The sequence below is a fragment of the Xyrauchen texanus genome, chromosome 11 (assembly GCF_025860055.1).
Source record: "Xyrauchen texanus isolate HMW12.3.18 chromosome 11, RBS_HiC_50CHRs, whole genome shotgun sequence".
In the NCBI taxonomy this organism is placed as follows: domain Eukaryota; kingdom Metazoa; phylum Chordata; class Actinopteri; order Cypriniformes; family Catostomidae; genus Xyrauchen; species Xyrauchen texanus.
In genome coordinates this window covers 30,307,562-30,324,430 of record NC_068286.1, presented here as the reverse complement: position 1 = coordinate 30,324,430, position 16,869 = coordinate 30,307,562, and the positions used below count along the sequence as shown (strand labels likewise).

The window sequence follows — 16,869 nt, the reverse complement described above, 5'->3', positions numbered from 1 at the left end:
TCAAATGGAGAGTCAATTTTCAAGTCCATTTTCATAGATTTTCCATGGTGCTGCCAAAAGAGCAAAAGGCCAGAGACAGAAACGGTAATGAAACAAAAGTGCTGGAGCCATCTTGAATAGAAAGGCCAGTAGATTTATCACAAAAAAAAAAAAAAAAAATTCTGTCTCAGTATTTTCCCATTTTTACATGCTCATATCTGAGCCCTTAATTAGTCGCCCTGTTTGAAGATTCTCCCTCATGCTTCTTTTCTCTTTTAATTTGTTATATTTTTTTATTTCTGTATTTTGGTCTCAGTTTGTTTGGGCCTGGAAAGTCTCCTGCCACTGTCTTCTTGTGTTATGTGGATGCTGTTGTCGGTGTGCACCTTGATCTCAATTAAGTCTGGCTTCAGCACTTCCTTGCCATTTTCCTCTTTAAGAGGAAGTTTCCTGTAATTAGAGAAGCAGGCATTTTAGATTCTTTTGAAAGATGATCATCAGACATGTTTGAGGATGCAGTAAGGGTTATGATGATGTAAATGTGTGACAACACAAGGACACTTCATGCTGAGAGCAAGTCGCTTTGGAAAGGTCATGCATCTCATTAGCATGCAATTGTACTCTTTTCTATGGCAACAGGCACACAACAAAAATTTGAAAATACGCCGTACATCAGCTGATCTCTCCGCTACCAAAAACCACAGCGGAATAGCATTGCACCATGCAACTCATTCTGTTCTTGAGTTTTCCTCACCTACTATATTTGCCAAAGTGTGCAGTATACAATCAGAACATGCTGCCATTACCTTCCATTTACAGAGTGACAAATTAATTGAAAATTATATCAACTGTGATTTTTAATCAATATGAATATTAAATTTTTCCCTATTTACTATTTTAATACACATTCCTTGTGCAAGATGCATCAGCTGACATTATCAAGCGCTCTTATTTTCCAACCACCTGTCATATAGAAACACTTTACACCATCCAACCAATTCTTCATTTGTAAAGTACAGGTTTTTATATTTAATTACTGCCAAATTATGTTTACATAGGCCGGTTCCTTGTACATTTCCGAGATCATAACTGCATAATTTATATTAACTGTATAATTCCACTCACTGCATTAAATATGTAATGTATAAAAAAATATATTTTATTTAGCAAGGTAGCATAGTTCTATTTGAAATGTTTCACATACTATATAAACATATATACATTTATAAACATATATACATTTATAAAATATATGTATATAAAATATAATGTGCATATTATGTAGTATAATAGCATTCGATTCCAACAAGCAATGTATTTGATGAAAATTTTGCATAATTCCATTTGAAATATTTTTGGCTGTGTAATGTGCATACTAATTAAAATAAAATACATAGATGTATATATGCAGTAATTATATGTATAATGTACAATATAAAGTATATACTGCACAGTATGCAGTAGTAATAGTATTCCATTACAAGCAATGTTGTTGACAAAAATTTTACGAAACTGTAGCATGTTACCAGTTGAAATATTTATCGCTGTATAATGTGTTTCACATACAAAATTTTTGTATACATAGAAATTTATATATAATTATAAAATAAATAAATACATTATATACTTCACAGTGTGCAGTATTCTATTTAATTATGACAAGCAATGTATTTGATGAAACTTAAAAATGTAGCATACTACCAATATTTATTTGCTGTATAATGTGCACTATTTCACATACAATTTATATATATATTTAAGCAATATAACACGAGCAAGAGCCATAGGCCGTAGGTAATCACAGCAGTTCTGAATTAGGGCCACATGGCATGATTGTGAGTGTGATATTGCTTATATACAACAGTTCAATGAACAAGTAAATGTAAAAAAATGAGGAAAAACTGAGTATGGTCATAAAAACGCATTTGTGCATGGAACTACTTTATTACGTGGAGGATCAGAACCTGCCGTTGCTGGTTCAAAACAAATGATGCGTCCAAGCCTTCATTAATAATTCAATAATGTCACTTCAGAAGGAGTGAAACTCATGGAACATTTATCGTCCACTCATATTCGAGGACCATTGTGTATATATATATATATATATATATATATATATATATATATATATATATATATATATATATATACAGTATATGTAAGAAATAATTGACAACGGACCATTGAATTGTTGAAAAATAATGCACAGCCAAGGTGGTAATTCGGTCACGATGCGCAGCGACACCTCGGGTGTGCATTCTTTTTCAACAATTCAACAGGCCTGAGTCAGTTATTCTGCTTATACCATGGTTAAGACATTGTTAATGGTTTTATCACAAGAAATGTTCTGGTTTTCGTCCCTAAAATGCTCTTATCATAGGAACTTTTTTCTTTCGCCACAAATTTAGCATCTTGCTTTAATAAAGTATGAGCCTTCGTTGTAAATTCGAAAACGTCACTTTAGAACTAGCAACAGAGGATTGCGCTGCTTTACTGGAGCACTTACTGGAGTAATGGGGTAGTGCGTTTGTGTGTGTGTGAGAGTTTGTGTGTGAGTTTGTATTTGAGGAATCGAAAGAGAGAAACTCCGAAAATGAGAGATCTCACATCTGGGATTACCATTTTTTGTAGCAGCTCTCATCAGAAGTAACATTGCTTCATAATCGGCAAGATGTGAGTTGCCATATTCCCGTTGTTAACATTAAACAATGATATGACAGCTATTCCCCGTCTGTCGCTCACTTCAACGTTGTGTCGAATAAGAATGCCTCTGAACTGACAGTATTTGCATACCCCGCCCCCGGACATACGGGTATTTAAGCGGGCAAATACGATGAGTTCATTCAGAAATGTTCTTCGGAGCCGATGGTAGTGCATGCAGTCTGCTGCGAGTAACACACACCATTTCCTGCCTTTTCCTCTGACGCTCTGCATGCTGTTGGATTGACGGCGCATAACAGCGGCTTTCTCCTTCTTGCACGACGGTGCATTCTCTGGACTTACCCTTGCATCCCGACACCACATTACCATTCGACTCGGTTACGCAATTCAGTTTGCCAGGCCCCCGCCCCCCTTCTCAGGCGTCCGTTTTTCCGCAGCACACGGCGAACATGCCAATTCCCGCGATAGAGCCTGTCCCTCCAACCAAAATGAAGAAGGGTTTCTACAGCCCTTACTTCGTTGTACCCAAGAAAGGCGGCGGCTTTCGACCGATCTTGGACTTGCGAGTTTTCAACCGGGCTCTGCTCAAACTCCCTTTCAAAATGCTCACGCAAAAACATATCCTGACTTGCGTCCGGCATCTAGATTGGTTCGTAGCTGTAGACCTGAAGGACGTGTACTGCACGTCTCGATTCTGCCGCGACATCGACCCTTTCTACGGTTCGCGTTTGACGGTCAGGCGTATCAGTACAAAGACCTCCCTTTCGGCCTGTCTCTGTCCCCTCGCGCCTTCACGAAAGTCGCAGAGGCAGCCCTTGCCCCGCTACGAGAAGCCGGCATCCGCATACTCAACTACCTCGATGATTGGCTCATCCTGGCCCCCTTGCGAGTGTTACTATGTGTGCACAGAGACCAGGTGCTCAGGCACCTCAGCCGTTTGGGGCTTCAGATCAACTGGGAAAAGAGCAAGCTCACCCCAGTTCAGAGCATCTCTTTTCTCAGCATGGAGTTAGACTCAGTCTCAATGACAGCACGTCTCACCAAAGAGCGTGCACAGTCTGTGCTGAAATGCCTCGCTTCCTTCAAGCCAGACGTCCCTTTAAAACTTTTCCAAAGGCTCCTGGGGTATATGGCATCCTCGAGTCCCAAGACGAGCATGGCGCCACGGCACCGCCTGCCCCCAGACATTCAAACCCTGGACAGACCTCTGCTTTTTACAGGAAGGAGTACCCTTGCAGCAGGTGTCCCGATGCGTCTTGGTCACGACCGATGTCTCCAGATCGGGTTGGGGATGCCGTGTGCAATGGGCACGCAGCTGTGGGCCGTTGGAAAGGAGCCCTGCTGCGCTGGCACATCAACTGCCTAGAGTTGTTGACTGTTTTCCTTGCACCGAGGAAGTTTCGCCCACTAGTTCGGGACAAACATGTCCTAGTCAGGTCAGATAGCACCACGGTGGTAGCGTACATAAATCGCCAAGGTGGCGTACGTGGCCGCCACATGTCACGACACACCTGTCGTCTCCTCCTTTGGAGCAAGCAGCGACTCAGGTCACTGCGTGCCACTCACATCCCCGGCAACCTCAATGTGATAGCGGACGCGCTGTCACAACAACGCTTGCCCAGTGGAGAGTGGAGGCTTCAACCCCAGTCAGTCCAGCTGATTTGGGAACGATTCAGCAAGGCCCAGGTAGACCTGTTTGCCTCCCGAGGAACCTCCCACTGCCCGCTCTGGTATGCCCGAACAGAGGCTCCCCTCGGGGCAGACGCACTGGCACACGGGGCTGCACAAGTACGCATTTCCCCCAGTGAGCCTTCTTGCACAGGTGCTGTGCAAGGTCAGGGAGGACAAGGAGCAAGTCACCCTAGTGGCTCCGTACTGGCCCACTCGGACTTGGTTCTCGGACCTTACGCTTCTCATAACAGCCCCTCCCTGGCGAATTCCCCTGAGGAAGGACCTTCTTTCGTGCAAGCGTTCTCTGTCAGCGACACTTGCCTGGAGTTCGGTCCGGCAGACACATATGTGATCCTAAGACCGCAGCTGGGCTACGTGCCCAAGGTTCCTACTACGCCCTTCAGAGACCAGGTAGTGAGCCTGCAAGCGCTGCCCCGGGAGGAGGCAGACCCAGCCCTTTCGTTGCTGTTTCCGGTACGTACTTTGTGTACCTACTTGGACCGTACGTGGAGCTCTAGACGTTCTGAGCAGATCTTTGTCTGCTTCGGGGGACAGTGGAAAGGGAACGCTGTCTCCAAACAGAGGCTCGCCGACTGGGTCGTCGATGCCATTTCATTGGGCACTGGCCAGGGGCACCTCCCTGGCAGACATTTGTAGAGAAGCGGGTTGGGCAACACCTAATACCTTTGTGAGATTTTACAATCTCCGGGTTGAGTCAGTATCGTCCCATGTTCTCTCAGGTCCGAGCCCGTAGAACTCGGTAACACGCTGACGAACTGGCCGGGTGAATCACTTGGGCCTAGCGCCCTTTCCCTCAGTTGAGGTAAAACCGTGCACCTGTTTCTCCCAGGAGATCCCTTCTCTCGGATCCCTGGATGATTCCTCCCTAGCCCTTGTGGGTCCGCAGTTCAGCAGAGGAATTCTCCGACCCAATCCACTGTGGGTACTTAATCTACCCTGTACTGGAAACGGTGCTCCACAGGTCCACAGCTCCTACGCAGACTCCCCCTGTGTGTATTTTCCACGGTATGGTCCCCTTACAAAAGTGGACCCATGTTTTCCTTAGGCAGTCCCCGGCTGCCCTCCGGTCGCCATGTTGTAGCAACTCCCCCCTCCTTGAGGCTGGATCTACCACCATGCCACTTTCCACATGTTGCCTAAAGAGCCCATGTGACGGGCAGGTGTGGTCTCCGCAGGGTCTTTTCCCCCTGAAAGAATAGGAAACTGGGTAAGACCCCCTTCCCTTGATGCATGTAAGTGCCCCGGCCGTGACTGCTCTATGCAAGAAACATAGAGAGAAAAGAGTCCCAGCCAGGCTTGGCCCATTCCCAGGTTGGAAAGCATTACCTTGTTCCTCTCGTCAGGGTAACCAGAAGGATTCTGATGACTTTATGGGGCATTGGGGAAGGGTACATGCAGTCTGATACAGCTGGTCGCATTTGCATGTAAGAGTACCTGCCCGCTTCTGTATCAGCAGTTCACGTACACGGCTCAGAGCATGGCACAATTTAATCGGGGAACGGAGGTTACATACGTAACCTAGATGTTCCCCATCTGTCGCTCACTTCGACATTGTGTCATCCCTGCCACGTCTCTGAGCCAAGCCACTGTTGTGGCCGGACCATTTCCGGCTCCTCAGAAAAATCCTGAATGAACTCATCGTATTTGCCCACTTAAATACCAGTATGTCTGGGGGCGGGGTATGCAAATACTGTCTGCCAACTTCTCATTGGCCTTTTTTCATAGTTCAGAGGCATATTCGGCGCTCAAGAGAGACCCCTAGTGTCGCTTCTTCGACACAATGTCTCGTTCCCTCCATCGGGGAATGGAGGTTACACACGTAACCTAGACGTTTTTTCTTATGAGTGTGGGCCTTAAGTGTGTGCGTAACACGTATAACGTGTGACCACATGTGAGAGAGTGTAAGGGGGAGTGCAAAGGTTTTTCCCACAGATATTTCAGATAATATACAAACTGTTGTATTAATCAAGTGTATCTAACTTGGTTACAACTCAAGCCTTCGTTGCTAATTTGAAAATGTCATTTTAGAACTAGCAACAAAGGAAACGCTGCTTTTCGGCAAGGTAGTGCGTGTGTGTGTGAAAACTAAATGGGGTGAAGGGGTAGCGTGGTGCTTTCCACTACAGCTTTACAACGTGAGGCTTAATAGGGCAAAATACATTGAAACATTAAAAGTTATTTTGGATAATATAAATTGTTGTATTAATCAAGTTGCGGGGGTGCAGCTCTATTTGTTGGTTGTGACTCGAGTCTCAGTGTGTGTGTGTGTATGTATGTGCATATGTGGGTGTGAGGTCTAGGGCGAGATCAATATTTGTTGAAAACGTTTTAACCGAAATTTAAATAAATGTAGGCTATTTTAGAACATTTACATTTATGCATTTTGCAGACGCTTTTATCCAAAGCGACTTACAGAGCCCTTATTACAGGGACAATCCCCCCGGAGCAACCTGGAGTTAAGGTGGTGGATGTGGGGGTTGAACCAGTGACCTTTTGATTACCAGTTTACCAGTTATGTGGTTTAGACCACTACACCACCACCACTCCAAGTTAGAACATTGTTAGAACATTGTTTGATGTTCTTAACCGATTTACTTTAACCAATGTCTTTGTTTTAATTGGTTATATTTGTTGTGGAAGCCTGTAGGGCTCTTTGAAATACCAGAAATAATTTGGTCAAGACCTGGAATTACTTCACAGCCGTGCATTTACTTGAAAAATATATAAATATAGAATGTCCATCAAACAGAATCGAAACAATTTGATTCTGAAAATCAGAACTCTCAATTGCAGACCAGTGAAAATTGACCCTGAACAGTTTTTATTAGATCTCTGGGGTCTAACGCGGCTAAACAAATGTTTAATATGCTCAGAGTTGCCAGATATTAGATTTGAACACCCAATCAGAAATTTATACTTAAACAAATTGGAAATATTCTGCCCAATGTTATACTTAATTTGTGCAATCTGGCAACCATGTAAAAACGTTGGTGACTATCATAGACTGTGATGCGTTTCCACCTTAATTAGCAGCATAACTGTAGCAAACTTTTTTTATATTTTAATTTTTTTAATATTGAGTGTAAGTTTATAACATTATGCTTAGTGTTATATTACCCTGGAATTAGTTTAAAAAAATGAATTACCACAGCTGCAAGGGGATTTTGATTACAGCTGCTGAGAGAGTGACAGTAAATTTGGCATCTTCTCCCATCTGACTTTCTTAATCCACCGCTCTCTATTTTTTCCTCTTCTGGAAAGTCATTCAAATGTAATAGTGGATTTTTTTTTATTTTTCTTGGAAAAAATGGATAAGTGAAACTTATATTTGCTCTGATTAAATGTGTGATACAGCCACTCCATGTCCATTCATGAGTCTACTAAGTCTATGAGCAAACATTTTCAGTGATGAACTTTACTAAATTCCAAATTGATCTTCGCATCATTCGCATGCGGATGGAAAATTAATGACACGTAAGAAAAAGCAAGCAAGAGAGGTATGCTTTTTTATTTGTGTAAAATTAGTAAAAAGCATTTCTTTGAGTAATTTTTGGGAAAAAAAATACTTTTAGAGTAGGTTTAAAAGTGGGTACTTATTACTCTCATTTTTCTAATGAAAAAAATTTACTTTTACTTCGTTACAATGGGTGGCGTTCCTGTCGTTAAAGTACTGAGTTTAATTTTAATTAATGCTTAAATTATTGAGAGATTATTGAATGGGACTTTTACGACAGCAGAAGTTAACACAGCTCTACGCACTGTCACAGACTATCACTTGAGTCCATCACTGTCTTCACTCCGCACAGAGAAAAAAGAATAGTTTCATAATTTAACACCAAGATGAGCTCATACTTGATGGTCATTTTCAGGGTGATTCTGTAACTCAGCTCTTATGACTGTATATTTTTAAATCAGTGCAGCAATATATCAGTGCGCTTTGTCCCACGTCATGAGCAGTATTTATGCATTTACCCTGCGCCCTTGCACTGGAAACTATCTCAGCTACTTTGGGCTGATTAACTGAATAAATCCATGTAAACATCCAAGTTTATTGATAATGCCTTTTATTCTGCCATTCGTGTGATTGACAACTTGAGCACGAACAGACAGCATCTCTGTGCGTGCACAGTGAGGGGCGCGAGGTGTGCCCATGAGAGATGTGTGGGCACGAGGTGATCATATGATGAATAATAATATGTTAATATAAAGAATAAACACATTTGATCAAATATAAATTATTGTATTTATTTGTTATACTTTAGTATCTTTAAAATACAATACAAGCTGGGTAGCGTTTCCAGGCACATAGCGCCCTCATCAAACCAAATTATATATTATTAACAGAATATTTAAACCATCCACAGAATTCTAATTTCCACTGTGTGCAGTCTCCTGAGTTAAAATATCACCTCATTTAATTATTTAGTAAATAAATTCTTCTTCAGCTTTATGATAACATAAATATAAAGAGTACATTTGAAAATATATCTGTATGTTTTGCCTCTCTATATGTTATTATGTTATTTTAATCAAGTAATGATTTGTCAAAAAGTAATTTAATACATTCAGCATGAAATAAAACATTGCAGAAGTGAAGGAAGCAGTAAACTCCCAGCTCGTATGTCTTCTCCACGATGGATTATAGGCAATTAACTGTAAAATTAGAGTGCACTCGAAACAGAGCACTATATTGTGGATAGGGGGCGGTTTCAGAAAGAGTGAGTGTTCCGCGACCGGGGTTGGTGCCCTACGCAGGCTGCATACTCTGTGTTTTGAGAGCGGTGGTACTGCTGTACATAACTAACGATCAAAATTTTTTCAACACTGAAAACTGTAACTACACTGAAATAAGAACCCACGCAGGACTTTTAAAAGCTATGAATTAGCGTAAGTAGGCATAAATAAAACATTATCTTTCTTTGGTTTTTATTTCGGCATGATATATAATGTCCCTGTAGGACATTGTTCACGTTTTCACTGTAATAAAGCTTTCCAAACATCTCTTCTTATTGACAAATTCTTCCAGATCTGACAAGAGCCTATAAAGGGATAGTTCACCTAAAAATGAAAATTCTCTCACAATTTACTCATCATCATGCCATCACAGATGTGTATGATTTTCTTTCATCTGCTGAACACAAATTCATGTTTTTAGAAGAATTTCTCAGCTCTTTTGGTCCATAAAATGCAAGTGAATGGGTGCCAACATTTTAAATCTAAAAAGAAATCACATAAGTCAGCATAAATGTAATCCATAAAACTCTACTGTAGGGGTGAAATCATTATTTTCAGAAGCGATGTGATAAGTGTGGATGAGAAATAGATCAATTAATCATTCTTCTTCTTGTGTTTTTGGTAATTCACATTTCAGAGTTTCACAGAAGTATGTCTAACAAAAAATAACAAATATTGATCTGTTTCTCACCCACACCTATCATATCACTTCTAAAGATATGGATTTAACTACTGGAGTTTTATAGATTATTTTAGTTGTATTTTTACTTTAGTTTTTGGCCACTCACACCTATTTGGGAATGTTACTCTGGCAGTAATCATTTATCATAGTCATGCAGCCTGTTTTATTCAGTTGTGTGCTGAATGGGATGCCAAACCATTTGCGGACAAAGCATTGACAAAAGCATTGACAAAACCCACACCATTTATATAATATAAATAAATATATGTCCCACTGAGCGTGTAAATGGCAGGTAATTTTTTTTACATAAAAACAACTAAACGGGTCCACTTTGCATTAAAAGAAGCTTTTAGAATCTATCATTTCCAAATATATTATTTGACTATTAAAACCAATCCCTGTTGTAGAGTGTTAAATTGAATAATACAATTACCATTGCATTGAAGTATAGCCTATCGATGGTAAACTAAATACTTATTAACTATACCCGCCTTTTTTAGTTTTTCTAACACCTGTTAGAAAAGTATTATTTGTAGTGAAAAACTTCAGGCAATTGCTAAATAGTCCCATAAATCACGTACTATATACAGTTTATACACTGCATACACAAATTGTGCATCATGCATTAGAATGAGTGCACTGCTATTTCTGGGCTTAAAGGTTTCAAGAATTGTGCATATCGTCTATCTTTCATGTTCTACTTAAAGGCTGATGTCGCCCCTGTACCAAAATAAATGCACAACCCTGCTCAGTTGAATAGGTTATGTAAGCCTGTATATTGGCAAAGTAGATTTCCATGAATATCAGCGAACATACAAAATACCTGCATCAAAACTTATAAACATGCATGATTTTTCAAATCAGCATATACTAATTTGCTGGCACAGCATTTATGCAGGGTATGTTGATTTAGTAGCATTTAAACGATTTCATCAAATATGTAATACGATACGTCTCGACTTTATACAGAGCACCCCCACTATTTTCAGAAGCACCCTAAGTGATTTTGATATGGAACCAGGCCTGCGCACTCCCTATATGCATATTACGCAGTCTGCATAACACCAACTCCCTGAGGGGCACCAAAAACTCCACCGGCTACCTTTACAGGCACGTTATACATTATTCAAGGACCCGGTAGCAGTCCCGGAACACAGACAATCACCTCGTGCTCACACTTTCACTTCGCGATTGCACAACACCTCACAACTTTCGTACTATGCCTTGTAGTGCAAGGCAGGTGCTCAAATGGCAGATGTCTTGCTGCAGCAATCAAGTTACAAACAGAGGTTGTGCTAGAAAAAATGTTTATCCGTAATTTTGATGGGCTGAGTTTTCCATCAGTGTCTGTTTTTACCCTTCATAGCCAACTACATTCAGAGGCATAGCATCCATTATATTGGCATTTACATGACAGTGGATAGACTTAAATGTAAAAATTATTTGTCTCCCCAAGAACAAGTTCTACCTATGTCATGGAAAAACTCAATCGCAGGGTTTATTAGCAAGATGTATAACAAACAGGTGAGGCAATCCTGACCTGAACAGCAGGTGAGTAAACTCCAAAGAGGGAACTATAACAATATGCAGTTGAAGGGAAAACTCAAAGCATTTTGGTCATTTTGGGAACAATAACAGGTGAGTATATAATTGTATGTAAGACTAGACAAACTACAGATTCCGTAGTCTCCGGGGAAACACTGAAAATGAAAACAGACAATCATTGTGAGTGAGAGTGGTGTACTTAAGCAGTCTTTGATTAGTCACTGATGAAGTACAGGTGCATGTGATCAACTCAGGGGAGAGTGAGCACTGTGTGGAGTGAGGGAGAGGGAGCAGAGTGGAGGGAGAGGGAGCAGAGTGTGGCATGAGAGAGGGATCTACCCGTGACAGAAACCCCCTAAAGGGTAACTATTGGCACCCAAAGATGGGGGAGGGCAGGAGGACACAGATGACAGGGGAGGATCCAGGAGGATGATCAGGAGGATTTGGCGGACGATCCGGTGGCCAGGGAGGAGTCTGTGAATGATCAGGAGACCAGGGAGGTGACCATTGGACAAGGACTGGGTCAGGAGGCTCTGGAGATGGCCACAGATTAGGGACAGGGTCAGGAGGCCTGGGAGGTGGCCACAGAGCAGGGACAGGGTCAGGAGGCCTGAGAGGTGGCCACAGAGCAGGAACAGGTTCAAGAGGTTTGGGAGGCAGCTCAAGGAAGGGAACAGGGTCCGGCGGAAGGCGTAACCACGAGAGGCTCGAAGGGCGGAGCCATGGGAGGCTCGAGGATTGCAGCCATGGGAGGCAGAGCCATGGAAGACTTGAGGGGTGGAGCCTGGGAAAGTAGAGTCATGGGAGGCTTGAGGGGCAGATACAGGGTAAGGTGGAGCTACTGGAGCTCGAGGGATGATGCTGCGGAAGGCGGAGCCGTGGAAGGCTCGAGGAACGATACCGTGGAAGGCTCGAGGGATGAAGTCGTGGAAGGCAGAGCCATGGGAGGCTCGAGGGGTGAGGTTAAAGAAGGTAGAGCCATGGGAGGCTCGAGGGGTGGAGCTGTGGAAAGCTAGGAGCAAGGAGCCGTGGAAGGCTTGGACTAAGGAGCCGTTAGTGACTGGGAACTGACTTTCATGGTCGAGAGCACAGGCAGAGGCTGGTGAACAACCTCCATGTTTGTAAGCACTGGAAGCGACTGGGGAACGACCTCCGGGGTCGTGAGCACTGGCAGCGACTAGGGAATGACCTCATATTCTGTTGTAGCAATCCTGAGACACTGATCAAGATGCAACCTGGACAGTCTGTTTCTATCCTGGTGACTACACAGATGTAAGTGGAGGGGAACATTGAAAGTAGGAACATTGCAATGATTCTGCTGTTCTTGAATTTAGCTTGCGAAACCACATTTGTCCAAAAGTCGCTCACACTAGCCTCCTTGTGTTGCACTGAGCAAATCAGATTTTGACATTTCCCAAATCTCCAGCTGCAAAGATACTTCATCTAAGGACGAAACCAGGCGTTTGTTCTCAGCAGTCCATTACCCATCTGCTCGGACTGAAAATGGCTGTCTTAGGAAGAGAAGTAGTTCACTTGACAGGTTAAAGCTCTCAAATCGCTCCTTGACATTCTCTGCCAGTCTCGTTATGAAGTCACGCATTAGCGGCTCCTCACGCATCTGGTGTTTCTCGCAATGCTGTTGCAAATGTGGGAAGTGTAGCTTTCTCCCTTAAAGATTCCATACAAAAATTGTCAGTTTTAAGCTTCAACAGCTTCGTACATGTCTGCAATGGTGTGGTTCTTGCCTTGCAATTGCAAATAAAGCTGATTTAGGTGAGACATGATATCACATAAAATGCACATATGCCACCTCTGCGCTGAGGTTTAAAAACCATCCTGCCTTTTGGCTTTGATGGCTGCTTATAAATGAACAAAATTTATTTTGAAGTTCACACACTCTCTACAGCATACAGCCCTTGCTCAGCCATCGGACATCATTGTGCAGCAAAAGATCATGCCGTTCTGCTGACATTTCCTCCAGCAAAGCTCGGAAAATGTGATGTTAGAGACCAGAACTCGCACAAATAAAGTTTACCAGCCTCATCACAGTATTCATTGCCTCTTTAATTTTTCAAGACAATTTAGTGCACAACACCGATTTATGAATTGTGCAGTGAAATGCTATGAGTGTTGGGTTAACAGCAGCTAGCCTGCTTATCAGACCTCTATGATGTCCAACATTGACGGAGCACTGTCAGTAACAACTGACAGAAATTTGCTTATATCCAATCCAAGAACTGCATTTTCATTAATGCAGTTCATTAAAAATTATTTCTCCGTTTGTGCGCCCATGTATTGACAGAAAACAAAGCAGCTCTTCAAAGAAAACCTTCCCATCAAAACATCTGACGAACACTGACAGCTGGTCAATGTCGGTTCAGTCGCAAGATGAGTCTATTGAAAGTGACATGACTTCTGCTTCTTTATGTTGGATAAAAGATTGGGCAGACACTCACCCTGCCAATGCCTCTACTCATCTTGTTGCCATGCAATCGGATAATGTAATAGCTGTAATAGCTTCTGTAATAGCTCCACGACCAGTTTCTTAATTTTTTCATCGTGATTTAAAACTTCCTTCACCATGTTAATTGCACAGGTTTTAATTATTTCGGCATCTGTGAATACATTTTTGGCCTTTGCCAGGTTCCAAGCCACACGTAAGGATGCTGCTGTGGAATTCTCCTGAATGGATGTGGTTGTGTGAATAACAGCAACTGATTGCTAGTAAGCTGCTACCAATTGTGTTACCTTCTGTTTGCTGCTCTCAGAATGTTCTGGATAATTGCTGTTAAAATTGCTGTGCAATGCATTGAAATGGTGTTTGATTTTGTCAGCCTTGCAGACTGCCATGGCCTGTGTGCATAACAAACAAGTTGTTATTGTGTAGTGGTGGTCAGGTAAAATAAAACAAATTGTTCAGTCCATTCACATTTGAATTGTCTATGTTCCGTGTCTACTTTTCTTTTCTTCACACTCGATGTCAGTTTTCGATGTCAGACTAGGCTGTCAATGATGCTGTGTTTGAATTTTCGCACCAGCTGTGCTTACACAGACGTTACCTTGACAACACTATTTGAAAGCGTGGGCCAGACATTTTTCTCTCATAGGCCACATCGAGGAACCCTGCTCTAGGTTAAAATAATCTTATTTTTTATCTGTCAAAATGATGGACAATATTTGGAATTATCAGTCAATGTTTAAAAAAAAAAATTTTGTATTGAAATTTTATATTGGTAAATGATTTTCAGTTAACGCAACCCCTGGTTACAAAGTTACGAGCTCTATCTGTGCTTTGCAGGCATGTTCTACAGCTGTGCTACATTGATAAAATGTCTCCACCATCTTTTTTCTCGACGGTTAATGCATGTGACATTAGCGGCGTTAGCACAAATTGACTAATTTCTCGTGAACTACGATTTATTCAAAGGGTCATATTATGCGTTAACAGCGGTAAAATAATGCGTTGCACTAAACTAATATTGCGTTAATGCATTAACTTCGACAGCACTAATATATACGTATATACACTGCCAGTCAAAGTTTTGAAACACTTGTCTGAAATGTTTCTCATGATTTTAAAAATCTTTTGATCTTAAGGCATATGCTTAAATGTTTGAACTTAGTTTTGTAGACAAAAATATAATTGTGCCACCATATTAATTTATTTCATTACAAAACTACAATTTTATGAAAATTATTAATATATTTTTTTTTAAATTGATGACTTGGACGAAAAAATAAAGAAGAGCAGCCAATAACTGACCAATATAGATGGGAACTCCTTCAATACTGTTTAAACGCATCCCAGGGTGATACCTCAAGAAGTTGGTTGAGAAAATGTCCAGAGAGAGTACATGTCTGCAAATTCTAGGCAAAGGGTGACTACTTTGAAGATGCTAAAATATAACACAGTTTTGATTTATTTTGTATTTTGTTTATCCATCCATCGTCCATCGTCAACCGCTTATCCTGTGTACAGGGTCGCGGGGGGCTGGAGCCTATCCCAGCTAACATTGGGCGAAAGGCGGGGGACACCCTGGACAGGTCGCCAGTCCATCGCAGTTATTTTGTTTATTCACAACATAATTCCAATAGTTCCATTTAAGTTATTGATTAGTTTTGATGACTTTACTATTATTCTAAAATGTGAAAAGGAGTGTTTCAAAACTTTTGACAGGTAGCGTATGTATACTCACCTAAAGGATTATTAGGAACACCTGTTCAATTTCTCATTAATGCAATTATCTAATCAACCAATCACATGGCAGTTGCTTCAATGCATTTAGGGGTGTGGTCCTGGTCAAGACAATCTCCTGAACTCCAAACTGAATGTCAGAATGGGAAAGAAAGGTGATTTAAGCAATTTTGAGCGTGGCATGGTTGTTGGTGCCAGACGGGCCGGTCTGAGTATTTCACAATCTGCTCAGTTACTGGGATTTTCACGCACAACCATTTCTAGGGTTTACAAAGAATGGTGTGAAAAGGGGAAAACATCCAATATGCGGCAGTCCAGTGGGTGAAAATGCCTTGTTGATGCTAGAGGTCAGAGGAGAATGGGCCGACTGATTCAAGCTGATAGAAGAGCAACTTTGCCTGAAATAACCACTCGTTACAACCGAGGTATGCAGCAAAGCATTTGTGAAGCCACAACACACACAACCTTCAGGCGGATGGGCTACCACAGCAGAAGACCCCACCGGGTACCACTCATCTCCACTACAAATAGGAAAAAGAGGCTACAATTTGCAAGAGCTCAAAAATTGGACAGTTGAAGACTGGAAAAATGTTGCCAGGTCTGATGAGTCTCGATTTCTGTTGAGACATTCAGATGGTAGAGTCAGAATTTGGCATAAACAGAATGAGAACATGGATCCATCATGCCTTGTTACCACTGTGCAGGCTGCTGGTGGTGGTGTAATGGTGTGGGGGATGTTTTCTTGGCACACTTAGGCCCCTTAGTGCCAATTGGGCATCGTTTAAATGCCACGGCCTACCTGAGCATTGTTTCTGACCATGTCCATCCCTTTATGGCCACCATGTACCCATCCTGTGATGGCTACTTCCAGCAGGATAATGCACCATGTCACAAAGCTCGAATCATTTCAAATTGGTTTCTTGAACATGACAATGAGTTCACTGTACTAAAATGGCCCCCACAGTCACCAGATCTCAACCCAATAGAGCATCTTTGGGATGTGGTGGAATGGGAACTTCGTGCCCTGGATGTGCATCCCACAAATCTCCATCAACTGCAAGATGCTATCCTATCAATATGGGCCAACATTTCTAAAGAATGCTTTCAGCACCTTGTTGAATCAATGCCACGTAGAATTAAGGCAGTTCTGAAGGCGAAAGGGGGTCAAACACAGTATTAGTATGGTGTTCCTAATAATCCTTTAGGTGAGTGTATATATACAACAGTTAGTTCCGTTCCTCGAATCTGATTGAACGAGAGATGTTCCATGAGTACTCGGAGGCTTCACTGTGTGTATAACTCTGCTTGTGTTCATTGTCCTAAACTAAAGTGTAAGAGTATTGCATATGTGTTAAGAGCTTCTGTAGGCTATGTGTCTCTT

At 41.9% G+C, this 16,869-nt stretch overlaps 1 protein-coding gene across 1 annotated transcript in view; it reads right to left on the bottom strand.

Annotated features, from left to right (window-relative positions):
• Positions 1 to 272: 272 nt before the first annotated feature.
• The window catches only part of LOC127651341 (neural cell adhesion molecule 2-like), a 356,390-nt gene continuing 339,793 nt past the window's right edge, over positions 273 to 16,869 (bottom strand). Inside the window, exon 17 of the mRNA XM_052137120.1 lies at positions 273 to 429. Within this exon, the coding sequence (XP_051993080.1) occupies positions 273 to 429 (157 nt within the window). The remainder of the gene's footprint in view (positions 430 to 16,869) is intronic.